Consider the following 27,928-nt stretch of genomic DNA (forward strand, 5'->3'; position numbering starts at 1 on the left):
TAATGCACTTCTGCAATTTTTTTTTTCTATTTCTGTCTCACAACTCAACGTAGGAGCCTGGTTGAGGCTCGGGAACCTATGATTAGGTAAGTTTTATAAAAACAATGCAATAAATACAAATATAAGTTTGAGCATTTTTTTTAAACATTTGATTCCGGCCTTTGTAGCATTTGGGACTCCAAAGGAATCAGTGAAGCATCCGCAATGGTGAGTGTCACAGATCAAAATTTTTCTAAATACATTTTAACATTTTGAATGTCTCCGCCAAGCAGGCATAAATGTTTGTGAATGCATCCATCTATCACTTTTAGACCTTTGTGTAATAAAACTTGGCATAAGAGCCACATGCATCTGTTACTGTACTGAGAATTTAGGAGCTCCCACTAAAATGACTCCGAAAATGTAGTAGTTATTCAGCCACTACCATTCCTGAGAACTTTTCCACCTTAGTTGCTAAACTCAAGGCCCAGAGGCTAGATCCGAGCAACCACTTCTTTTTATGTCACCCACAAAAGCAAATAAAATCAACTGTTTCTTGCTATTCGGATGTGTTCCTAAAAATTTGACAAAAAATCTCTACCAAGTTTTCATTTTTTGTTCAATTTTAACAAACATTGCAAGCATTTTTTCACCAAATCCCCATCTTAAAATAAGGTGAACAACATAGACTGAAGTATTTTGTTCTCACTACTTTCTATCACTTCTGACTGCCAATTCATTTAGGTGTTAAAAATGTATCATTAACTTATGCATAGCCAATTACTGTATGTATTTTTTTCACAGTTATTTCGGGCCTCTGAGTGAAACCGTAACCAAAGTGTGGTGTGCGACGAAAGAGTTCATACATATATATATATATATATATATATATATATATATATATATATATATATATATGTGTGTGTGTGTTTTTAATAGTACTCTAATTTTATGCCACACTTGCTATAAGTGTGTGAGTGCTTCCGCTCTTGCCCAAGGGGAAGTATTATACTTTTTATTTAAAAGGTTTTAATGTATACGAACGTAAGTTAGAATGCTGAAATTTTAAGGCTTAATTTGGAATTTGAACTTTATTTTTCTTCTTCTTTCATGTGACATTAATTATCAGAGAATGGTTGGATGGGCAAAAAAAAATGTCAAATACTACTGCCATCTACTGGACATAGTTGGTACTACTCAAACAGGTGTTCATTACCTGGTGAAATAAAATGTAAGGTCAGGAATTAGTTCAAACTAATCTTGCTGATTTAATTTTGTTTTTGTTTGTTCTAATCTACAGACTGCCACATATTGGGTGCACTTGCTTCTGCTCTGTGCTTGTTTTTGGCCTGTTGCAAGTAAACCTGAATGGATGTTACCCCAGTTCCCTTGTGTTGTCATGGCACGGAATACCACAGAGGTCATATTTAACTGCAAAGGGCGTAAACTGCAAAAAATACCACCTGGGATAACAAGTAACGCAACAGTGCTGGACTTAGGAGAAAATCATATCAAGCATATTAAATATGCTTCCTTTTCCGGTCTAACGAACCTCACTCAAATCTACCTGAGCTGGGCAAACAAGAGGCAATCAGTGACAATTGATGACAATACATTCAGAAACTTGACCAACCTTCGTGTGCTGGAGCTGAATGGCAACAGCCTGACGGCACTGCCTGTCACACTACCTCTTGGTTTGAATGTCCTCGAGCTAAACAACAACAGGATTTTGTCTTTGGATAATAGCAGCTTTATCAGATTGACAAATGTGACAAGACTATTGCTAGCCAAGAATTGCTTCTCCTGGAACCCTTGTGGGACAAATATAAACATCATGGAAGGCAGTTTTGCACCAATGACCAAACTGCACAGTTTGGACCTGTCCTTTAACAACCTAACCAACGTTCCCAAAGGACTTCCCTCATCCCTGCACATTCTGAAGATGGGACAAAATCAAATTGAGTACATATCTAAAGATGATTTCCGTGGCATGAATCGATTGAAAGTCCTCAAGTTGCAAGGGAACTGTCCGAGATGTCAAAATGCTCCCTATCCATGTGTTCCCTGTAAAAACGAGTCTCTCGCCATTCATGCGCACGCCTTTGATGACCTTGTACAGCTAACAACTCTGAGTCTGGCAGGAAACTCACTGAAAAATATGGACCCATCCTGGTTCAAGAATCTAAACCAACTTAAAGAACTGTTGCTCTCATTTAACTTCTTACAAACACTTATCACCAGTGAGGCTACATTTCTCAAATACCTTCCCAACCTTGAAAAAATGGACATCTCCTTCAACTTTTTACTGATGATCTATCCCCAAACATTACGTTTTTCAAAGTATTTCTCATATCTAGTGTCCCTCCAAACTTTGAATTTGGGGGGTTTGGTATTCCAAGAAATTGACACAGAGACATTTAGACCTCTGTACGGTCTTAAAAACCTGTCTGAACTGGACTTGGGCACCAACTTTCTCATTCACTCCGATCCTAGCATATTTAGCAAATTCTCAAACCTGAAGATTATATATCTTGCAGAAAACCGTCTGTATCCGACTAAGGTGAAAAGTGTGACACATTCAAATGAGGGCTACCTTTCGGTTTCAACATTTGCAAGCCGCTATCGAGAACTATTTGAGATATCATACGGCCATATCAAACAAGAGTGCTACGATTCTGGGCGGGTCCTGAGCCTCAGCTCAAATAATCTGTTTTTCATCTCCCCGGAGCAGTTTGAAGGCTACGGCAACATCACATGTCTCAACCTCTCGGGGAACGGATTCTCGTCAGCGCTTAACGGCACAGAGTTCTCCTCAATCCCAACGCTGACGTATCTAGACTTGTCTTTTAACAAGGTCGATCTGGCCTACGACAATGCCTTCAGTGAGCTGAAGGAATTACAAGTGCTGGACATAAGTTACAATTCTCACTACTTTCAGGCCTACGGTATAACACATAATCTAAACTTTTTACCAAAACTGCCTCTCCTGAGAGTGTTGAATATGAGTCATAACTCTATTTCCACATTGACGACAAAAAAGATGTACAGTAATTCCTTGTCAGAACTACAGTTTCAAAGCAATCATCTAGGGCGTCTATGGAAAGAAGGGGATCACTCATATATCTCACTATTCAGATATCTAATAAATTTGACCATATTAGATATATCTGATAATCATATCGCCAAACTTCCCGACAAGGTGTATGAGTCGTTACCACAAAACCTGACGATGCTACGTTTAAGTCGCAATTCCCTAACAGGCTTCAGATGGGACAAGCTAAACCATTTCCTTCAACTTCAAAGTCTGATCCTGAGCTACAATTCCATATCTGATGTAAGAGGTATCGACCTCAATGCTCCCATCAAGTTGAGCTACCTGGACCTGAGTCACAACAACATTCACCACTTAAATGACGGCTTTTTGAAAGGCGCCAAAAGCCTCTGGACTCTTTTCCTCAACGACAACAAACTCACCCTCATTAATCAATCAACCTTCCAATCGAGACCGGAATCTCCAATACAAAAGTTGTTCCTGGGGAATAACCCATTTCAGTGCACCTGTCACATGTTAGACTTCATTCTATGGATTGAAACCAGTGGTGTGCACATCCCCCGACTAACTACTGATTTGACATGTGATGCGCCAGAAAACCAAAAGGGTCTCGCACTCATTTACTTTGACATCAACCAGTGTGTGAATGGCAGTTATGCTTTTTGGCTCTGGTTGATATCAAGTTCCTTCATCATTGTTTTTATGTTTGTTGTGACGAGTGCTCACTTATTTTATTGGGACGCTTCCTACATCCTACACTATGTGAAAGCTAAACTAATGGGGTACCAATCCCTGAACTCGTGCCACAATGCTTATGATGTTTTTGTGACTTACGACACCAAAGATCCACAAGTCTCCGAGTGGGTGATGAGGAACTTAAGGGTAAAGCTGGAAGAGGAGGGCGAAAAGCATCTTCCTCTGTGTCTGGAGCAGAGGGACTGGCTTCCTGGAGTGCCCCTGATGGATAACCTCCTTCACAGCATCCGACAGAGCCGCAAAACCATGTTTGTCCTAACAGAGGATTACGTCAAGACCGGGGTCTTCCGGCTGGCCATGTACCTGGCCCATCAACGGCTGTTGGATGAGAACATAGATGTGATCGTGCTGCTGATGCTGGAGCCCGTGCTGCAACACTCTCACTTCTTGCGGCTCCGGAGGAGGTTGTGCGGGAAAAGTGTGGTGGAGTGGCCCAAAACGGCGGCCGCCGAGCCATGGTTCTGGCAAAACCTGCGGAATGTCATCAGAGTGGACAATCAGGTCATGTACAACAAGACCTACTCCATGTACTTTACAAATAGATGATGCAGTCCGGACACCATTTTGGACACCGCAACAGCGAGGGAATGGTCTGTGACTTGTTGGCAGCTTTGGAGAGAGTCTTTTGATATCTTGCGTTTTCCAAAATAATGTTCATCTAATTACGCTTCTTCTTTTTGTTATGATCTTTTAAAAACAGAATTATAGTCACAAAATAAATGAAAATACATGCATGTCAAGCCTGTGCTCTTTACTAGATGTTTACAAAAGTAGAACATTAAAAAAAAATTATATATATTTTATAACAGGCAACTGATTCGGCAGGAAGGCAGATAGATAGATAGATAGATAGATAGATAGATAGATAGATAGATAGATAGATAGATAGATAGATGGATGGATGGATGGATGGATGGATGGATGGATGGATGGATGGATGATGGATAGATAGATAGATAGATAGATAGATAGATAGATAGATAGATAGATAGATAGATAGATAGATGGATGGACGGATGGACGGATGATAGATAGATAGATAGATAGATAGATAGATAGATAGATAGATAGATAGATAGATAGATAGATAGATAGATAGATAGATAGATAGATAGATAGATAGATAGAATTTTTTAATAATTTCATTATTTGTATTTACTTTTTTCCTCTTTGGTCCTTTTCAAGGTAGACTAGCAGTAATGGGATGCCACATCACTACTATTAGGCCCCATTTGCATTGTGTACATGCGCCTCACAAAGTAGCCACTGAATGTATGGCATAGTGTTGTAAATGGATGTTTTTTTCACAGTTGAATTCGATTTCATTTATATCGCATCAATGAATCACAACAGAAGTCCACACTCCTCACTAGTGAAAAAAACCCGCCATTACTCCATTCACCCACACGGTGTCACTGCTGTTGCATTTTTCAATGCGAGAATGTTTGACACCATAAAACGCCGTTCACTTAAGAATATTTGGATGTGGAATAAAAACATTTCCTTTGGTACAACGGAGACGATCATATATTTTAATTAAATTCAAGTGGGAGGAAGAGAGAATATGCTAAATATGATTTCGTTTAATGACGGCTGGAAAAAAAACAACAACAATAACGAAACAAAAACAAAATAAACGTTCACACTTTGCATTGGGTTTAAAGAGTGTTGAATCCAGAATTAAAATCGAACAATATGCCTTTTTTGAAGGCGAGCTATGTCGTGACGTCATGGGTCGTTTGCATATTGCATCGTATTTAAAGGGTACTAGCGGAAGTAAACGCCACTTTTCCTACTCCAGCTCGGCGTGTTTCTTGTTGCATCGTCCTACAACTGGTGAGTTTAGCCTTAATTTTTTATTTTTTTTTTTAGCCCGTTTTGTAATTATTTGGTTTCTTTTCTCCCGTATTTTAATATGTTGGTGCTACGTTCGTTGTATGTGCGTACATGTTTTATAAAGGCTATTTTGATCTAATGTTCAGCTTAGCTGAAGTCGACTTAAGTTATGTTTAAAATGAGGCACAAATACACGTGAATTTAATAGTGTGCGTGTTTGTGTAGTTTAGGAGTTTCGGGAGCGTGCTTTTGGGTAGCTTGCATAAAGGGCGTTGGTTCCACATCTGCACGTTTTAACTCAAGCGTCTTTGTCCAGTCACATGCTGTGTTTCCTTAATTTCTCAAAAGCTCCAGTTCAATAATGCAAATTTATTATTTTATTTTTTTTTAAGTCTACGCCAACATGGCCGACAAACCCGATATCCAGGAAGTCACAACCTTTGACAAGACCAAGCTGAAGAAGACTGAGACCCAAGAGAAGAACACGCTGCCAACTAAAGAGAGTGCGTGGATATTTTTCTCACTAAAATGTTTGTTTCACATCAATATTGAGCAAATGTCTCTCTTGCAGCCATCGACCAGGAAAAGTCGGCGTAAAGCAAGACCAATTCAATGTGCTGTACATTCCACAAGCCCTTCAGCTGAACTCCACCTGCAATGACTGGCCAACACCGCCCCATCACCTGGCTTTAAATAACCTTTTGGCACAGTGAAGAATGGCTTGTTAGCACAGGTCCATGGTCTTTGTTTTGTTCTGTGGGGGCATCTCCTGGGGTAGAAAGAGTAGAACTACACATCTCATGATGTGCAAATCCACTCTGCAATTCCTGGAAATGCTCCCATAGAAATTGTTTTTTTTTTTTTGTAAATCTGGAATACATGTTTTGTTAAATATGCAAAATAAAAATGTGTAATGGATCAGTTGCGTCTGACTTTGACTGGATGAAGTTTTGGTGCAAACAATGGTGAAAATGATACAATGGAAGAAGGTATTTTAGATGTGATACAATGGGCTCATAATTTGTTGCAAAAAGCTTCGAGACGCTCTAATAACTACACTACTGTGTAAAGGGGTGGGGAAATTTGTTGGGAGACCGCTGCATCATGTGCATGCATCAGATGATTGTGTAACTTCATCGGGCCTGTTAACAGCTGTGCCTTTTACTATAGACTGCTGTGAGATCGACACAGATTCCCATTCATCCTTGTTCCCATGAGGGCTGGATTTAATCTAAAATCCGCTTTGGAATTGAAATGGCGGGTATGAGGGCAAATTTTGTTTTGTATTTTTAGCTGAAGGTCTCGCCATTCCTTCCCTGTACACACAGCTGGGATCTCCTCCCGTGGAGACACAAATGTTATGTATGAGATGTGAACTAGGTTCTTCTATCTAGATCTCTCTCTGTGTATACATATATAAATTAAACAAGCTTATTTCACTTTTAGTAGAGCATAAAACATGATTTTTGATTTCTCCAAATAATTTCTCAATAAATTAAATGTAAAAAAATATATCAAAATCTCTCAAACTAGAGCCAATCCAAATAAAACAAATTTCATTTTCTGATTCAACAGTCTCAAATTACCCAGAAACCATTCAAATATATTTGCCACTCGGGGGGTGGGGGGTTGGCCAGTGTTATCAACACTCAATCCTAGCAGTGAGAAATAAAAGTTCTAAGAACACCCAACAAGCCGTCTTGGTTTTGTGGTTTGCAGGTCAGCTGATTGCAAGAAACTTTCGCTCCAAAATTGGGAGGTTTGGAGGAAGGGGGCGGTGCAGCTAAAGAATGTTATTCCAGTAAAGGCATGTCTTGGAGGATATGCCTATGGTGAGGAACCAGCTACTGAGGCAAGACAACAAATAGTCTGCTCTCTTACTGACTGACATAAACAGCAATGTTCTAAATAGCACACACAGCAAATATCTGCTGTTCAACTTCCCAAGTAGAATAAAATCTGAACTATCAAGCAGACGCAACAACAAAGATTAACAAAAGTGTTTTGTATTGTTTAAAAGTTGTTTGAACTGCAAGCTAGAACAGGAACAGGAACAGGAACAGGAACAGGAAGTCAGGCAAACACACTAAGGAAATGAGTCCAAAAACCATCACAATAAGGAATTCAAGACAAGGTTGTATATCTATATATATATATAGGCTACAGATTAATTTCACATGCGAGTCACTGATCGTTATTTAAATACATATTGGAAATAAAGAAAACAAATTCAATTCTATCCAATTAGACACCTCCAGAGGAATAATTTAACAAATGGTTGCAGACAGCAGAAGTTCAGTGATCTACAGAACTACAGCTAGTCAAAGTGGTTCGCAGCAATGCAGTCATGCCACTACAATTTATTTATACATTAAAGATGAACCATATTTGCAGCATATTGCGAAGGTGCGATTAAAATCCAAAACTAAGGCATTCTGTCTTGTCTGTCGCTAGCGCTGCACCAAGAACAGAACAATTCCTCTTTGTCTTCATTATCATACTGGTGGTGGGAAAAATCTGTGCCGCTATTGTGTGATTGGTGGACACAAAAGTTGAGGGTGTGAGCTCTCCAATCCAGTCACTACAATGGCTTTGTGTGAGCGAGACATTCCTAGTGCTTTATTTCAGGTTTAATTAAAGATTTGTTTAGACATATCACTCAAATAATGGCCTTAGTACTGAGTTTGATAAGAACTAGCTTTTTTTAAATGTTTTACCTCAATCCACAAGAGAAGTTGCCCAACCAGTTTGTTCTTATCTACAGGCTGCTTGACATAATGGACAATAAACGCCTACTTCTTGTCTTGGTGGATTTTGTAGTACCGAAGTGCATAGCAAGGCGAACAGCCAAGGGGCTTTCTGGCTTGTTATGTGAAACATAAGAACTCACTAAGTAAGGGAGGAAGAGTCTGTGGAGAGACGGGACATTCCGAAACCCTGAATCATATCAACTTGTTTAAAAAAAAAAAAAAAGTCTTTAAACATCTTAGAAGCTGTTTATTATTTTTTTTAAGTAAATGAAAACCAACTAACCTCTGACTGCGTCTAGCAAAAAGTTGGCTTTGTATACGGTACAAATGGTGGCCCGAGACCTTTTTCCGTAGGCCTCCCACCACTTGGAATGTCAAGGCAAATACCGGCACTTACTTGCTGCATTACTGCAACTTCCTTGACTTTGTGGATTATCTTTTGTGCAAGGTGGCTGTTATCAGGAATAACTCACAAGAAGAACCATCACATTTGTTGTTTTGTATTATTTCAAGTCGTTTTGTTTATTTCTACTGAGGTGACGGTTATCGTGAATAATATAAGCGAGAGATGTGATTGCATTATTCATATGCCGTGTGCATATGTGCCTGGATGTGACAACGTGCAGAGTGAACTTTTCTGAATATGTGGATTATTTACAGTCATTGGATAGATTTATATTATTCAATGTTATCAGTTATCATGAATAGCTGGCATTACATGAGTTGTCTGTGCTTGCACATATGAGAGTGCATGACCTATCATGCCGGGCCATGGCCCCACCTCTTCTAAGCGGATGCCAAAGGAGGGGACGGGTACCGAACTTGATTGCACAACAGAGCACACTAACGAAACATACAGGACTTCAGATGACAAGCAGGCCCAAGCACAGCATGGGCAGCCTGGCACATGTATTCACTAAGGCAATGTTTCCAAATCTTTAAGTCACCACCATACAAAATGACTGAAATAATGACCATCTCATCTAACAAACTGAATTACTCATTATGGAGTCCGGGTCGCAGGAAGTCATGATTTATTCTGTTGTATGGTTGCATGCGAATGGAAGAGCATTTAATTATTCTGCCTTTCACAACACACTGCTGGCTGGCCGTGGCTTAGGGTGTAAAGACGGGTCGAAGGTCGGCTGTTTGATCCCCACTCTCCCCAAGTCATGTGTCGTTGTGTCCTTAGGCAAGGCACTTCACACACATTGCCTCCAGTGCTAATCACATTGATGTATGGAAGGTGCAAAAGTTTGGTGGTGGTCGGGGGGGCTGTAGGCGCACACTGGCAGCCACGCTTATGTCAGCCTGCCCCAGGGCAGCTGTGGCTACTTAAGTAGCTTACCGCCACCACAGTGAGAATGCGTGCGGGCATGACTAATGTATCTGTTCCATTGTAAAGCGTCTTTGAGTGTCTAGAAGAGCACTATGGAAATATGATGCATTATTATTGTTATAGATAGATAAATGAAGATACATTTGAAATTAATAATAATTTTCAGACAAAAAAAGTGAAATTCGATAATTTGCTGATGATTTCTCATGACACACTAAGATGCCACAGCCCTTTGGCTGTGAACCACTGCCCTGAGGGTACATATATGAGTATTTAGCAAAACAGGTTTGAACAGATGACAACACTGTCAATCCTTGCTCCCTTGATTTTCTTTTTGTTATGTTTTAAGGCATGCTAAAATCAATCAAGCCAGCAATTTGATATGTGTATTTTCTAGTTAATTTGAGAAACTGTGACATAACAGTTGTCTCTTATTTTTTAAGATTTTAGGAGTCTTTTTTTGTATCTTTTTATCATGTCGCTGAAAATCGGATGGTGGGCCGCAAATGCCCACGGGCCATAGTTTGGACACCAGACCAATAGAGTCCTATAGAGTTCAAATTCCACTAGACCTAACTGTATTTATTTCAAGTACAATGACAATATTTTTGAAAGTCAAAAGCGCAATTGAACATTTATTTGACAAGCTGCTATTAAGAGAAGCATGATGGTACAAAAAAAAAAGGAAGCTTATGGAAAGTAGCAAAAAACAGACAGCGTATATGAGAAAACAGGAACAAACTGAAGCTGAACTCAACCGTCTCAGCAGGGACGCACATTATCTAAGCGCGGAAATGTGAGCCAAAACGTTTTTTACATTGCAACCTCATTAAACGTGAACCTAAAACGAAATGGGTCACACATTTTGTATACTATTCTGTATATGCATACTCCAGCATGTCAACCTAAAATATGAGAATAAATTATATTTGCAACATTTTGAAACACATAGCTGCGAGTTAGTGGGAGGCTAACAAACTCATCTTCTTTGAGTTGCTCTTAGAAGGTTTTTTTGCAATCCAAGTATGAATTAGGCAGATGTGTCCTGGCGGCAATGCGGTGTAGTGTGATTCAAAGTGACATGTGCATGCAACCTCTCAGCAGAAAGAGGAAGAGAGAGGGAGAGAGAGACATCAGCCTGGTGTGCACGGTAGCTCTCCAGCTGTGAACGCGGCAACCAACCCCCACTAATGTCTCCATATAGTATGCACAGCGCGTTAGGACTAGAGCAAGTGTTTCAAGCTTGAGCTTGAGCAAGAAACAATAGCACTGAACGGGCCTGACAGAAAGACAGGAGGAAGTGAAATGGCGATCACGCCCCTGTGTACAAAATGGGGAAGACAGAGATTGCAGGACAGTTTTGATCAGGTGATTTTTCCTTAGTGAAGAAAGGGCTTTGTAGAATATGGTGCGTTTGACAGGCTGATTGATGTAAATGTGTGACCTCTGCAGCCGACACTGACCAAGTGATTTATTAATATTGGGACTAGTCAATGACGAAAATCACTGAGTAACAACGATTTTCTATAGTATCTGCGACCTAACATCAGATGAAGTGATTTATTCAATTGTGAGAGACGCCTCTCGTATTTTTCCTATAGTGTTTAGTGTACTTGGATGACCAATGCAGCACAGCAACAAATTGTCGATCAAAAGCCTTGTCGTCCATACTACATAACCTGATGTACAGTCACATCAGGCCACCCAGAAGAAGAAAAATAAGCTAGCCTAGCTGTTAGCTTATCAGGTAAATATTTTCTGAGAATTTTTGGCAAAGAGGAAGAATGACACATTTATTTAATTATTGGTGTATTTAATTCCATATTTAATTAATAAATGTCACATTTAATTATTTCATGACACATTTATTTAATTATTTAATGGTGTATTCATTTATTTAATTTTGGCACTTTTGGTCCTCCATACAAGTAATGATCCACCCAAATGAGTGTAACCAGTCATATTGTGACTTACATTGTGGTCTGTGTGAGAATTTAATTTGTAAGCTTTGACTTTTGCCCGCAGGTGATGCGCTACAGGTGATGATTATAACGCAGATGATGCAATACAGCATACAATGGAAAATTGATTCATGAACTTAACACATTCCGGAACTAACCAAAATGTGTGCCAAAGCAAGTTTTCCCATTAAAATACATGGAAATAGAATAAATCTGTTACAACCGCCTTTGAATGAATCTGATGCAAACGCCTGGTGGAAGTCTGGCGGCACAGCTGGAGCTCACCAGATGCCGCAAGATATGCAACACTTTACTGGACTTCTCAATTGCACAATAACTTGCTTTTTTTTTTAATTGTGGCGGCCAGAGTGAGGGATAATTTAGAGCCAAAAAACAAAAAGATACACATCTGTATGTGAAATCTGTGACGTATGAGAATGGGGAAACCACTACTGAGCGTTCCACACGGATGCTGTTAATAGTGGGGTGTTCTCAGTCCTGCTACTTGCGTCTCCTCTAACTTCATGATCCCCAAGTGAGTGACGGCGAACTAATGTTATATGCGGTATATCTGCTCGCGACACTTTTTTGGGGATATATTTTTGTTACATTTTTACATCTACTTGGGTTGTGGCCAATTTACTTGGGTGGCCCGCCCAAGTATTAACATGGTGTGGGAAACACTTGAAGTGAAGCAACATTTAATTTTGTTTCCATCTCCAATGCATTTCAATTGTCGTCAATTGTCCATGGCAGATTATTTTGTTCACCACCAAATATAACTTTTATGGATTCAGACACTCCTCATTTCACTGCAATGGACCACAATTAGAATAAAAATATCATGTTTAGTAAGGCTTTCACCTTCATTTAATTACAACTCTTTCATGGTGCAAGCACACAACTCAGTCATTTGCCTGTTGCACACAGACATGTTGCATAACGGGAAGTGGGTTTCAAGGCTTTATACAAAATGCAAAGCACAGCTGGTGAATTAACAGTAGTGGTGAATGTGAAAACAATACACTGATACATGTTTGCACCTGACATTGCTGTAAATGCTTCGATTTCAGTTTAAGTGGGCCTTATTTTGCAGATTATATCAAAATGTGCAGCTATTTTTCAGTGACCTCAGTAAAGGCAACACATTTTTTTGTGTGTGCAAGCCGACCATCTGAAGAATGTGCTCGTCTGCATTCAACATGTCTAAACTAGAAGCGCGCATGATGAGCACAGGCATGTGTTGACAGCGTTGTACGATGCTTTGCAAATACTTGAAGAAATGTTTCCTTTTTTTCTTTTTTCTTTTTGGTGTGTGTGCACATGTTGGGGTGGTGTAAGGCATCAGGATGGAGTTGGGTTCAAAGTTTCTCAACTGTGACTACTGTCTTCATGACCATCCCTCTTTTTGCAGGCTATTTCAAGTGCCTGACAAACATTAGAAACACTTCAATTGTTGAATTTCTAAAAAGGAATGTAATGGATATCTAGTGCAGGAACTTTATCAAAAAAATTCAGACGTTACAAAGATAATACTGCTCAGTTTAGCAAGAACAACAAACTCAGCCCCGGCCAGAAACAGGAAATGAAACTTTTTTCATTTTCAATAAGGCTTGGTTGATGGACACACACTTAAAACCAAACAATGCAGCCACACCAAGAAGCTGATGATTCCAACAATAAAGAAGGCAATAAGTTAAGTTGTATGTTGGAGCATGTTTAGTACCCCTCTGCTATTTTTGGGGTACTCCATCTTTCTCCAACATCTCAAAAGACGTGACAGTTGAAATCTAAATTGTCAAATGGTGTGAACGTGAGTGAGAATGGTCACTTGTCTGTATGCGCTTTGCTGCCGACCAGACCAGAGTGCTCTCACTCAAAGACATCTCGGAAACTGGGATACACTCCAGTTATCCACAACCCTAATTGGGACAAGTACTACTGATGATGAGCGTTGCCAAAATAAAAAGCAAATGAATCTTTTGTTATTGCTGAGCTCAGCTCCAGTGACGTCTCATGAGATTTACTTGAATTATTATGTGTTTGTGTGACCTCTGAGGAATATTTTTAGTTTTGTTGTATATTATACGACCAATGGGGGCATTCAGGTTTTGAGGTTCCAATGTGTCATGATGTGGCAGGAAGCGCAAAGGCGGAAGTGAAAGGCAATTCACCAAAATACATTTGCTGTTGTTTTGTAGTGAGACGGGAAAGGTCAGCATCACTCCTGACACAAACATCTCTACAAAAAAAAGAAAAAGTGGTGGTGGTTGGGGGGTGGGGACAAGTCGTGTTAACACTTGGCATTGGACAAAATTAATATTAATTCATGTTTTAGCTCGGGAAAGCCAGTGAAAAAGAAAACTCACTCATGAGTCACTCAACAAGCCCCAGGAAGAGTGGAAGACTTCCTCATCAGCCCTTCATCCCCCGCTGCGGTGTACTGTGCTTGCTGCTGTATTTGGAATAAGAGGAGGGGAGGCGGACGACGTCCAGCTGCGGACAAAACGCAGAGTGCACTTACGCCATCACAGGAGTCATGTTAAAGGGGGGAAGGGATGACCTCATGATACCCACAGGTGGGGTGGGGGCTCCCAGGTCACACTAGTTTAAAGCCACTAAAAAGGCACTCTGACTTGTCACCATTCGAGAAGCCTTTTTTTTTATATATATATAGTTCTGCACAAAGTTTTAGACTACATTACACATTAGCTTGTATGACTTCACAATTTGTTAGACTTGTACCGGGTAGTGGCATTACCTGCTACTCCACTGTCTAGAATGTCAATCATTAGCGTGCAGACCGCCTCCAAGGCCAAATTGTTAACAAAAGTGACAAAAAGGAATGTGGAGTGTCATACTTGTCTGTATGTTTCTTAGCTAGTGTGCAACTTTGTGATTGACTAAAGCAGGGAAAAACAATTTCCTGTATGTCTGCACCTTTATTTATATCTCACCAGTATGTAACTGGTTCTTTCTTGACCTGTGCACCACACATCCAGGGGCGTGATAAAAAAGGATAGGGTACCCTAACCAAGGTTAGTCACTGCTTCACTCCCCCCAATACATGTGGACTGTAACTGCGAAATTTGCTAATGGAAATTAGTTTTGTAGTTTTTGCGTAATCGTTCCAAATAGTCAGCAAACTAACTAACTAACTGGTCGAAATGTAACTTTTCACACTTGGGAGGGAGTTAAAAGATAAAAACGTGACACAAACTTCAGCCTCCATTAAGCTAAAAGTACATAAGCTCTAAGTATATTTTATTAGCACACTCTTATTTCAGACGGTCTTGCAGACTGTGCGTGTCTCCCGCTGAGAGCAGGATGTGGTTGCGTACGCACATTACAAAGTCACCCATCAACTGTCATGTGTCTCCTTTTATAGTAAAAGCTTCGCTCTTGATCATTCAGAGCGGATGAGTGCGTCTCCATGTTGACTGGGAAGCATAGAGTCCGATAATGCCATTCAATGCGTTATCAAATTAGAACGTATTGTTTGAAAGCTTGGGGTGTATTTAAGTCACTGCAATTGTCTGAATGAGTTCTAGTGGAGGGTTTGGGGCGCCCACTATGTAATGCTTTGCTTAACAAGGCCTACAAAGTTATTTGCAACATGCATTTTCAAATGCGCAGATAAATATCAGCTATATTATATAGCAGATGCATTAGAGGTTTTTAATCAAACACTTTTAAAACATCTACAGGAAACAACACACAATCAATGGCCGCCTTTCTTTGCAATAAAGTAAATTACCTGAACCAAATCGATGCTGTCCATTGAAAAGCATAGTATTGCCACTTTTTTGTTGTTGTTGGAGACACCTGCGTTTCACTGGACAGTTATGGTATAGCCTACAGCAGTGGTCCCCAACCACCGGGCCGTGGACCTGTACCGGGCCATGGGCACCTTTGGACCGGGCCGCGTCGGGCCGCACAGTTGAAAGAATAAAAAAAAAAACTTACTGTACTTCCGGTTAATTGATTAGCCGAGGCTTAAAAATATTTTGAAAAGTGACCAGATTCTCTCTGTTTACGACGGACTCTTGACACATGTCAAGATGCTAATTATCTCAGTAGCGTTTTGTTACCCTTGTTATGGTAGTGGACTTGTGTTTGTTCTCATCCTTTTATTAATCAGCCGACGAACAGCCAAGCACCCACTGGGTTGCCGGTCCGCCAAAGTTGTGGACATGTATGAACCGGTCCGTGGTGAAAAAAAGGTTGGGGACCACTGGCCTACAGTACAAAGAAATATTAAGTGTGACAAACAAAAAGTTCCCTGCCAAGAAATATAATTGCAACTGTATTAACATCACACGTAATAATTACTGTAAAACAAAATCAATACAAAAGCTCTAACAGGTCCACAGTCAAATCATTTAGTTTCATGTTTTCTCAAATTTGCCACCCATTTGACAAAACACTGCACCCAACAAGCTAACAACTGTTTTTTTTCCTGCATGTTGGCACAGGTCTCCCCCTACTGGTTAACAGTAAGCTGTGCAATTCAAGTTGCTCAAAGCAAAAGTACAATAGGCTTACATGCAAAAAGGTTCCCCAACCTTCTGGCTTCAGTAGATAATTTTCAAAATGGTTCTACTACACTATGCATGCATTATTATTATTAGTAGTAGTATTTTATGTTATTTTATTGCACATTGTCAAACTATCAAGACTCATTTTTATGTTTCTCATTAAAACTAAGTGAATTATTGTCAGTCGCTGATGGTAAGTTTTTGATGTTTTTGACAGTTTTACTTCTCCGAGCTACCCTTGAAGTGAACTTTGGCAATATGAAATTAGGTGTCCAGATGTCTTTTAGCAGCCTTTAAATTACACTGGAGCCACACTTAAGGTATTGTGTGGGGCCAAGCCACAAAACCCCACATAGCTGCTGAAGCAACACAGGACATTTTTCACATGACCCTGAATTGCTTTCTTGCAACCAAATATCCAACCCCGTCGCCACAAATTTATATTCACAGCGATGTTTTAATAATCTCATCCATGTTGTTCTCATTTCTTAAAAAATAATGCCATCACAAATCAACAGTTTGAGATTTTGATCTTACAAGGATTTTCAAGTTCATATTTGGTGAGAATCAATGATGTGAGAATTATTTTGTGTGCCAAAATTATTGGAAAGAGTTTAGGTCAATTAAACAGATCATTCAGTCATCAATGTGTCAGTTACTTGATTTAAAATATTAATCTTGGCAATAAATAACATTTCTCCTTATTATTTTTTTATGTATTTAAAATTGAATAGATCATTTAAAGTCTCTAGTAAATATAAGTTGAAATGATTTTATTTCCATCTGCTCTGTACAGCTGCCAGGTAAAACAGATGTTGGTGGCTCTGAAATCATTTCAGTGCCCTACTTAGCATAATGATGTGGTTTACAAGTTACAAAAACTATGACCATTGAAGCTGGTTACCAATTTACCACTAAATCATAAATTCATTCATCTTTGAGGTTAGAGAGAACCAGATGTTGACGTGTGAGAGCCCATTAAAAACGTTTCGGACTAAACTTGTGAGGCCTGTGTGTAAGTGTGTGTAAGAGGAGTGGGGTTACTTCAACAATTAACTGATCCCATTATCAAGCACAAACACTAGTCAGACAAAAAGGCATATAACATTTTCCCAGGTAAGACAAAAACTGGATCAATTTGTGTTATTTTCACCCTCTCTTTAGACCTGCAGTAGGAATTCCATGTGGTATGTGTATTGAGTTTCACTGAGGGGACCTAATCCCCACCCCGCTTACAAACCCACCCCTACTGCACAACCAACCTAGTCCTCCTCACTCCTATATTTCCAGAGAGGAGAGAGCAAATAAATGAGACACCGAGTATTGCTGCAGCTTTGAAGACAAATACTTTTTTTTTCCTTCCCTGGAGGAGCCTTTGTTGTGGAGGTAAATGCGATACGGCATACATTGTGTAAATAGAAAAGCGAGAGATCCGTGCATGCACAGGAGCAGTACCGTGTACCTCTTAAAAGCAACACAAAAGCCAGTCTGTAGGAAGAGAACACCCAGCGATGAATCCAGTCACTGCGGTCAGTGCTCTTTTGCTCCTGCTTCACATCTCAACTCAAGGTACAGAAGCACAGAGGTGAGTTGATCAAGCATTTGTGGGTTAGATGTTTCTTTTAAACAACATTAACTCTGATGCTTTATTTGGTTTAAGAATACCATGTTGGGTCAAATCAGAAACAGACCCGAACTTGGTATGTTCCCAACCGATTTTTCAAATCTTTACAGCAGTATTAAAACATTTTTAATCATTATAATGGCATGTTTACATGCTTACACTGTTTCAACTGTCGGTTAAATGGGGCAAAGGAGGTGAATACCTAAAGAGCACCTGTCACTCTCCCATGGGCTATTTTGGTTGATTTAACCCCTGTCTCGTATTCCTCAAGTCCCGCCGGAGCCGAGTCTGATTTTAAGGGGTTGCTGCCTGACACCCCAAAACTCTTATGCATTCCTTAAGATGTTTAATATCTGTGTAACTTTATTTACTACAGGCTATAAATATACACGTGTAATGTAATCTGATCTCTTTGCACTGTACATTATTCTAAATGTGATGCCTGACATGCTGATGCCAGCACAGAAGCGAAGGAAGATTCCGACGGACAAAAACAGAGCACACTAGAATATCACTCAGTGGAACGTAGACCTCCGCCAAGGCCATAAATTAATGGCCCACAATACTCAAGTTTGTTTGTCCATCTGTTTGCAAGTTAACAGCCAACTTCTTAGCTCATAGAAGATAAACGAGAAGTCACAAACGGATGGACAGGACATTTTACAAACAAATCAAATTTGGGTGGTTGTTTTATGGGTTATTAATTAGAGCCAACGTTTAGGGTTATGAAAAAGTCAATTTTTGACCCTTTTGGGGTTACAGTATTTTTGACCCAACTGTTCTGGTTTTGGAGGTTCTGATTCAACTCCCGCATTAAAGTAAAAGTAAAAAAAAAGTACTGTACACTCTAAAAATGAGTTTTTACTGTGGACCAAAACAAATAAAAAAAAACATCCACTTTACTCGAAAAACAGTAGGGTCAAAAAGGGACCAACCTGCTACTTGGCTCAATCTGACCCATTTTTTGGGTTGGTTTTGCACAAAACCCAAAAAAAAAAACTCCCCAAAAAACAGAAAGTTGGGTCAAATTGACCCAAGTGGTGCATCAGTTCCTTTTTGACCCAACTCTTTTTGGAGTGTAGAGTGGCACTCCGTAAAATGCATGAAGACCTCCATCCACCAATGCTGAACCTGTACCACCTATTATACTGCCGTGACCAACTTCTACCGCTGATCAGTTTTCACAATGACAATATTTAATAAAAACCCTGGCTCTGCACCAAAATCTATAGTTTTGCTCGTAAAGTACAAACTTACAAACTAACACAGAGGTAGAGGCAGAGGTAATGAGATGGTGCATAAGGTGTCAAGGTGCAGGAAGCAGGAAGAGTCTAATTAGGGTGATTTTCACCCTCTATAACCAACATCCTGTCAACTGATAGTTTCTCCGTGGGGAATTCTATTTTTATCACCAAAGGGAACATGTAAGGAGATGCCTTAACTATGTTTTAACACCACTGCTATAATTATTAAAAACAAAAAAAACAAAACAAAAACCTGCAAATTAGTTACCATTAGGATGTGTTGGTATCCTTCTTTTCTTCCTTTTTTTTTTCCTTTCGATATGCTTACACGGACCACTAAGCTATGTTTCATTGTCCAGAGAACAATTTCTTCCAAGCACCAAACGCAAACTCTACATGTGGGCTATAAATACTGGACCGACAATAGTATTCTACATCTTACGTTGAACCTCTCTGCTCCTTTACATAGCCAGCTCAGACAAGTTTCTACTGGAAACCAACCAGGTGTGTGTCGCTATGGCAGAAGGCTGGAGTGTTGCTATGGGTGGAAAAAAAATCGCAGAGGCCAGTGTGAGGGTAAGAAAGGTCAAGGTTGATTGATCCATATATTGATTTCCATTCATTCACTAACATGGTACCAAGCTATCATCACTATGTCTTATCTTCATATAAGATACATTGGATATATTTATGAAGACCGATCTAATCATAATGAATGATTAGTTTGGGTTTTGTTGACATTGCTCTTCCTTAATCTAACAAAATCCGTATTGAACAGAATCATACAGACAATTGTATGCTTTCAACTTTGTGGTACCATCTGGTATAAGCCATTCTGTGAACACTGTGCCTCAAAGAACAAGCAGGTCCATAAAGGATGTGGATTTGGAATTTGGTGCGGAAGAATTTTAACTCAGCCACATCAAACCACAAAAACCCTTTTCAGACAACCTGTAAAAGCCATCATTTCCACAGTTTTTTTTTTCTTTTTCTGAGTCCCTCTTCTGTCTAAACGGCACCAACACAGAATGGGGGAAACAAAGTCGATCCATCTGTATTCAAGCATTTTATATACGCACACCAGATGCTGCCACTCACATTGTCAAACATCTAATCGTGTGAAAACACAACTGCTGCGATATTCCGCAGAAAAATATAGTTACATTATCCTCTGTTACAGATCTAATGTTGCAATTTTACACCATCCAGAATCTGGATCAAACCAGTGAAGGGTTGAGAGAAAGTCAGGCCATCCCTAAGGTCCAATAAAAATCCACAGACAGACTCTAAAGTCTGAGAATTGTGGTTCTTATTATCGTTTTTTATCTACACAAAAAGTCTATTTTCTTAAACTTTGTCTGAAACCATGGAAATACTCCACGTGGTTTAAATTGAATCCATCCATTTCTCTGCTTTTAATGCTAAATGTTTTCCCAGCTCAGTGCGAGCCAGGCTGCAAGCACGGTGAATGTGTTGGTCCCAACAAATGCAAGTGCTTCCTGGGATACACTGGAAAAACATGCAATCAGGGTGAATATGCATGATCGGCCATGAGTTTTGGATTGAAATGTGCTGCTTACATTGGAAGAAATCAAAAATATATACTTCCTCCTCATTTCAAGATTTGAACGAATGTGGCTTGATCCCTCGGCCGTGTGAACATCGCTGCATGAACACACATGGCAGCTACAAGTGTTACTGCCTCAACGGATACACCCTGATGTCTGATGGATCGTGCGGCAGTGAGTGTCATTCAACTACTTTCTTTGCACATAGTAAATGTGTAAGATTTTCATGACGGGTTTTTTTTCTGTGTTTTTGTGAACATGCATGTTAGATTCCAGGACCTGCTTGATCGCTCATTGTCAGTATGGCTGTGAGGAAGTTCAGGGGGAGATTCGCTGCCTTTGCCCCTCTGCGGGGCTGCAGTTGGCACCAGATGAGAGAACTTGCGTAGGTGAGAAAAGAAGGCAATTTCAAAGAGGCTGTTGTACATTTGTCTAACATATGGTGCAATCAAAGACAGACCAAAGTAAGATGTAGGAAAAGAAGAGGAAACTCAGGATACAAATGGGGAGAAGGAATTGACTTTGGCTTGATTCCAATGCATTGGGGATTGGGGGTTTATGCATAGTGGACAACTTTATAAAGATTCTATTATGAGGCTATTGCATGCTTGGCTGGTAAATCAAAGGGAGGCAATTAGGTTTGTAGTTCTATAGCGCTTCCTGGGCTAAAACCGAGCCAATTTGGCATGGCGACTACTAAAACATGGGGACAGAGATAAAAGAGTTGGACACATTTGAGAACCTTTACCGAGCCAACAAACATTAACAAAAATGTTGTACATGTTCGTACTCCAGCCTAGCTACCATCCAGGCATCTACAAGGCATAAACCTTGTAAGACAGATGCACTCATGACAGTAAACATCTGGACAAATAGTACCTCACCTGAAGGCAAAATACTGTAGCCGTCTCACTGTCTTTACAGCATTTTTTATGGGGGGAAAAAATGCTGTCTCACTGTCTTTTTGAAATCATGCACACGCTAATGCTACATGTTTTTTTTTTTAAATAGCTTGCCCACACCATACAATATCAAAATATTCTAGTCAACCATACAAAAAAAAACATGTCTGATGGCTTCAACAAGCTACTACAGTGTTGACAATGTGTTGTATAACCAATCAATACAGATACATATAGTACTGTATCTCTGTTGTGACCTAATATTGTATGACATGAGATTTCCGCATGCATGAAATCAGGCTATAATCAGTCCAGGTTGGCGGTCAATTACTTCCCATTGTCCAGTTTTCTGGCATGAAGCAATCATAAAATATATGGTGGTGACCCACAGAGGATTCACCAAGGAACTATACATTTGTGGCAGTATGATGTTTCTTGTAGCAAAGGCATGAAAGTATTTTCCTTGTGGGTCACCACAATAGCAGAGTATATGAGAAATGTGACTTCCACAGCATTATTGCATGAATAGCCAACTCGGCCGCTGCAATTTATAGGTTGCAGTTGGTCCACATCAACATCAAGAGGAGGAAACAAATCTTAACCAGTTGATACCAGTTGATCTGGGGAAGTAAATGTTATGACTGGTCTAGTGACTTGTCATGTTGTTTGACTTCCCTGCAGATATTAATGAATGTGCTACTGGAAGCAACCTTTGTCCATATAACAGGCAATGTGTGAACACATTCGGCAGCTACTTCTGCAAGTGCCAGGATGGATTTGATCTGAAATATGTCGATGGCAAATATGACTGTGTAGGTAAGGTATAACTAAGATCATTCTGGGCTAACATCTGTGGTTGTTTACGGTCCTCAAGGTACAAACCTCCTTCTTCTGATTTCCAGATCTAGATGAGTGTGCATCCAGCACCAACAAGTGCAGCCATCAAGCTGTCTGTCTGAACACTCAAGGATCGTACAAGTGCCGGTGCAAGTCAGGCTTCCGAGGCAATGGCTTTGAATGCTCTGGTGAGATCTCAGATATGATATGCTATACAAAATTGCAAACCAACTAGTCTCAGGGGTTCCATTTGATATGTCCTAAATCTTCATGCAAAGTGTCCAACAACAGATGCCTTTCTTTCACTGTCACTCTGTTGGACTGACAGACATTTTACGGCTGCATATTTTTAGTTTGAATATTATTACATCATCAGTCTGTCCAAGACTGTTTTTCTGCACTTAGTAAAGTTTTGCAGATGTTAGGAGGAGAGAGCCAGAGATTGTCAGCACACTTGAGTAAATATGTTACTGTTTGGCAACTGAAGAAAATTGGGAAGACTCATTAGCCTTTGTCCAGGTGATGTTTTATTTACAGTATGAGTGATATAATCGACCGTCAGGCGGAGGATCTTGGTGTGAATGAAGGTGCCTTTATTTCTTATAGTCAAGCCGTTTTATCAGCACTCATGGAATGGAAACAAAGGCAGTGCAGATCATGTCCTCAATGGTGAGACTGTGTGGAATCCGAGACCCTGCTTTCACTGCTAGCTCCCTACCCGGCAACTCCATTAATTACCTGCTTTCTCAACTCTTTCCGAGAACGCATCTTCTTGACTGCTCATGGCTGGTTATGTTGTCTCACAGCACATTATGTTTGATATCAGGTCTGTAAACTAATGCATGACCTTTGTGCATATATGTACAAATATTTGTGTGATAGAATGTTTTGTAACCAGGTAACAAATCTGAATTGCTTTAATATTATAACATTTCAATTGCATGTTAATGATTGATGTAGTTTTGCTTTTTGCTGTTAACGGTAGTATGCAAGGTACTCCGAAGATGTACTGATGCATAACACCTGTGAAACACTGTTAAGTCCCTCGCATGTTTGAAGTCCCATTTGGTTCCTCTTTTTACCTATAGCCATACCAGACTCCGAAGAAAGTGGAGGAAATCTGGGAGGTAAACTTCAGAATGAGGACATCAAAAACACTATCCCTGAACAAATTGTGACCCCGCATCCGAGAATCCCCCAGAAGCCTTTTGACTATGATGAAGAGGTGCACATTGGCAAGCCAATTGAGACACCAGTGGACACGTTTCCTGAGGAAGAAGAAGAAGAAGAGGAAGTGGAAGACAACCAGCTCAATCCAAGAGGAGATGTTTTCGGTAAGTGGCTCCTGTTCCGTGTAAATTGTAACTGTACGTCCACTTACCACAAGCTATAGGTTGATTTAAAGGGTGAGTTTGGAAATTCAATCTGACAGAGAGTTTCTGAGAAGTCATAAAGTGAGATGAATCAATAATTGTGATAATCGTTAATAACATGATCATTTTTGAGTAATCAAATCACAGCAGCCTGAAAGTGAATTGAATGGTAAGGCGCCTTAGATGGCACACCCCTAATCATCCAGATATAATTATAAAACCCAGGCCTAAGGTTTTTGACCAAGTAAGACAGTCTTGTTCCTTGTACTTCCAAAACCACCTTCATTGCTCTTAAAGGGAAAGAGAATTTGATCAAAATACTTCATTTCTTAGAAAGTGCTTTGTTGATTTTGTTGATGTCTTGACTAGAACCAATGAACAGGAGGAATTCTGCTGTGACAGTCACATGTTGCAAGATTATAAATTAATATTGTCAAGAAATTGAGGCCATCGTTAAGAAAACTGTGGACAGTGTGGTCCACAAGAGGTATGCATTTTATTATAGGTCACATTTCAGCCAAAATCTTTAGGGAAACAGAAAAGTCTGTGAAAGAGGTTACATATCAAGAGACTGGCCTCAAGGCATCCATCACCTACTGGAGAGGATTTACTTTTTTTGCTCTTGGCAAGTGAGAGCTGAGTGATACACCTCGTCCTGGATCAACTTCCCATACCCTGGGAGAAGGTTAAGAGGCCTTTTATTACGCTTTCCCCAAAACAGCTGTTGTGCAAACAGACTGACGCCTAGTAAGAAGGTCTGTCATCAGCGCTGGAGATCTTTCACTGCACTAGACCACTTAAGGGTGTTCAGGTTCAATAAGCCCAGCTGTCACTTTTCTGAATGTCTAAAGCCGCCTGCCTTGGGGGTAGTTTGCAAGAAGAGACCTTCAACGCTTGGGGGCTGTATCCTGAAGTATAGTTCCTGTCCACTCAAGACATGAGTGACAGCAGGGCAGGTCAAAACCTGCTGGTTGAAAGACACAGTATGGCTTTTGCATTGTATGATCAAGTCATATATGGTGTGGTAAAGTCTATCCATCCATCCATTTTCTTAACCGCTTATTCCTCACAAGGGTCGCGGGGTGCTGGAGCCTATCCCAGCTGGCTTCGGGCAGTATGCGGGGTACACCCTGAACTGGTTGCTAGCCAATCCAGGGCATGTGATAAAGTCAAATGACCAATTTTACATGTATCATGTACATCTTTTTTTCTAATGAGACCACAATAAACGGTCACTAATACCTGTTACTTATCTCTCAATGTAGCATCAGAGGACTTTGAATCAGTTTTTGGTCCAGCCAGAGAAGTCATACAGTTTGAAACCGCACCACTTCAGGAAGGTATAAAAATGACATGTTTACTTCATACATTTGTACATTTGAACTTAAAAGTGTAACATAATTAGGACCTTTTTTTTTTTTTTTAATCCGATGATAATATAGCTATAATTATTGTTTATACCATCTGTACAAATGAAAGAACTACTGTTAATAAAAAATATATAAAAACAAAAACATATATATAAAAGACTAAAATATTCCCATTTCATGAGACTACATTGTTCGACAAACCCACCTTCAAAGTTCTCCTGAGTTATATCACTGCATAATGATTGTTTATCTGACAAATGGGATAATTTCATAACTTGTCTTTCTTTACACTAGAGTTTATCATGGACTGCAACTTTGATCAGGGAGCATGTGAGTGGGTCCAAGACAAGAGTGATGACATGGACTGGAGCGTAGCTTACCATGGCAGAGGTAACAAAATGACAAATGCCGTATTTTTGCAAATAGTGGTCTGAGATTACTTTACTAGTTATTTAGTTCAATTAGATAGAAGACAGTGCTGGTATTAGTACTGTTTATTTCCAATTTCCGTGAAGCAAAACTGGATTTTAAAACTAAGAGACCATTATGGAGCTGCAAAATGTCAACAAAGGTGCTGTTTAGTTTCCTCGAACATGGAGGCACATGCAACATGCAGCAAGATACTAAACATATATCGTTCACTGGCAAATAGTTGCAGAACAACAGTATGAATCCCGAGCTTTTTTTTTTCAGGTGCTGAATACTACATGTCTATGAGTGGTCTGCAAGGAGAGCAGGAGGACGTGGCCAAGCTCAAGTTGCTGCTTAGTGATCGAACCACACAGGGCAGCTTCTGCCTGACATTCAGCTACCGTGTGGTTGGTCATAACGTGGGCACGCTCAGGGTGCTGCTGGATAACAACGCTTACCCGGTTTGGGAGCAGAGCCACAGCAGGAATCAGGAATGGCAGACGGAGCTCCTTACTGTGGCCTGGAAAGAGGAAGCACCACAATCAGTAAGTCATTTGGTGATCAATATTCAATTCACTATTCAAAACAATCAGCCAGAAGGATTTTGTGACAAAAAAAAAAAAGACACATAAGGTAACATTGCAGATGATACCAATGAATGTCTTACAGGTCATCTTTGAAGCTCAGCGCGGGAGAGGCGTTGAAGGGGAGATCGGGCTGGACAATGTTGTGTTGACCTCAGGGCCGTGTCAAGAAGATGATTCTCCAATCTTTTAAGAATCAGCTGTACCAAAGTCATATCAACAATGTTTCAGAAAGTTACCATATTCTAACAATCAACAATTAGCTGAAATGTCATGACCTGATTTTATAAAGATTTTAAAATACTAAAAGGCCAACATTTAATGGTCATGTTCAGTCATTATGTATAATAGATTGCTTTAAATGAAATTTCTTATTGTGTCATTTGAAACTCGGTGTGACATCAATAGTTTTTGAAGACAGGCTAGTTTACATGGTTTTAACGAAACTATCTGTGCATTACTGCTGTAAATTCTGCTTTCACATTACTTTGTAGTTTTACATTAAATCTCTTGTTTTCTATCTCAGTCTCTCATTGTGGCTGTACTGTGAATACAATACAATGCATCGGGCACAATCTCAGTTTAATACCAATAATCAATTGTAGTCTACAAATTAAATGTAACTGACCATACATACATACATTTTCTTAACAGCTTATTCCTCACAAGGGTCGCACACAGAAACTAACAACCATCCGCACTTACAATCATACCTAGGGATAATTTAGAGTGCCCAATTAACCTGCCATGCATGTCTGGAATGTGGGAGGAGCTCGGAGCACCCAGAGAAAACCCACACAGGCATGGGGAGAACATGCAAACTCCACCCAGGAAGGCCGAAGCCCGGACTCGATCTCACGTCCACAGCACTGGGAGGCGGACAGGCTAACCAGTCAATCCACCGTACCGCCCACTGACCATACATGTGCTATTAATTCATTTTTAGTCTGTTCAACTATCCACCCATCAATACATTTTGTACCCAAGCGGCGAGGAACACCCTGGAATGGCCGCCACACCTGTGGACAATTTAGAGTCTTCAATGGCCCATTTGGAATGTGGGAGAAAGCCTGAGTAGCTACCCGTACAATACCTACACAACGATAGGAGGGCAGATTAAAATCTCAAAGTGCAGAACTTTGGGGCAGGCACCTTAACCACTATTACACCATGCTGCACAGGGTTGTTATAAAATTGCAAACTTCCCTAACTGGTCTGAATTTTATTTTAGTTCAAATAATGTTAATCATTGTAGGGGCGTCTAGTGACAGAGAGAGCAATTAAGTGCTCTTCCACTAGATGGCAGAAGGTACATACATATAAGTGTGTATCCACTTGCTATTCAGTTATACAACAAAAATAGTTGTGTTCTACTTAACAGGCCCACACTTAAATTAAGGAGTTTTGTGAACATTCAAACAAAAACATTAAAACATTTTTGTGCTATTTTTGTTTGGTGGAATGGCCTAAGATTGGCTCAATAAAGATTAGTAATCACTGTTTTGGACTACTGAGTTATTGTTTCAATTTCTGACAACTGTTAAATGATGCTACTTTGCAGTAGAGTCAGGTAAGGTAAATGCTAATATCCTTCCACCAGGGGGGATTCGTGAATTCGTAAGAAATGTAGTTTATTGTTTTACACATTATTTTGCTGTAAAATCCAAATGAGGTTTCCTTACTTGTTACCGTAGCGTAGAAATTACATATGAACATGTGTATCGGATGTCAAACAGCTACATCTTGTGGCATGGAGCAAGCACAAATCAAAAATGTCGCTACGTCTACAAGAGCGGTGATCCAA

The 27,928-nt window shown here is 39.9% G+C and overlaps 2 protein-coding genes and 1 long non-coding RNA gene across 4 annotated transcripts; 2 read left to right on the forward strand and 1 right to left on the reverse strand.

The window, feature by feature from the left end:
- Positions 1 to 61: 61 nt before the first annotated feature.
- On the forward strand, positions 62 to 26,578 carry LOC144060342 (epidermal growth factor-like protein 6). Of its 2 annotated transcripts, XM_077579783.1 has the most exons (14): positions 62 to 86; positions 168 to 207; positions 1,280 to 4,325; positions 19,545 to 19,655; positions 20,517 to 20,609; positions 20,702 to 20,821; positions 20,917 to 21,036; positions 22,231 to 22,365; positions 22,452 to 22,574; positions 23,475 to 23,720; positions 25,025 to 25,099; positions 25,424 to 25,519; positions 25,823 to 26,085; positions 26,210 to 26,578. In XM_077579783.1, exons 1-14 carry the CDS (start codon positions 79 to 81, stop codon positions 26,315 to 26,317), a joined length of 4,584 nt encoding a protein of 1,527 aa, XP_077435909.1. In that variant the 5' UTR covers positions 62 to 78; the 3' UTR covers positions 26,318 to 26,578. The 2 variants fall into 2 exon arrangements, with proteins under 2 accessions (XP_077435909.1, XP_077435908.1); XM_077579782.1 differs by lacking the exons at positions 62 to 86; positions 168 to 207; positions 1,280 to 4,325 and adding an exon at positions 17,553 to 17,796 and having other exon boundaries at positions 19,549 to 19,655.
- tmsb4x (thymosin beta 4 X-linked) lies at positions 5,546 to 6,541 on the forward strand. Its single transcript, XM_077579789.1, has 3 exons — positions 5,546 to 5,623; positions 6,016 to 6,126; positions 6,195 to 6,541. Exons 2-3 carry the CDS (start codon positions 6,027 to 6,029, stop codon positions 6,218 to 6,220), a joined length of 126 nt encoding a protein of 41 aa, XP_077435915.1. The 5' UTR covers positions 5,546 to 5,623; positions 6,016 to 6,026; the 3' UTR covers positions 6,221 to 6,541.
- Positions 25,692 to 27,919, reverse strand: LOC144060345 (uncharacterized). Its single transcript, XR_013295906.1, has 3 exons — positions 27,807 to 27,919; positions 26,208 to 26,324; positions 25,692 to 26,060 (listed from the first exon to the last, which is right to left on the reverse strand). It is a non-coding gene; the product is annotated as an uncharacterized LOC144060345 (long non-coding RNA).
- Positions 27,920 to 27,928: the final 9 nt, after the last annotated feature.

Source organism: Vanacampus margaritifer, chromosome 11 (genome assembly GCF_051991255.1).
Source record: "Vanacampus margaritifer isolate UIUO_Vmar chromosome 11, RoL_Vmar_1.0, whole genome shotgun sequence".
In the NCBI taxonomy this organism is placed as follows: Eukaryota; Metazoa; Chordata; class Actinopteri; order Syngnathiformes; family Syngnathidae; genus Vanacampus; species Vanacampus margaritifer.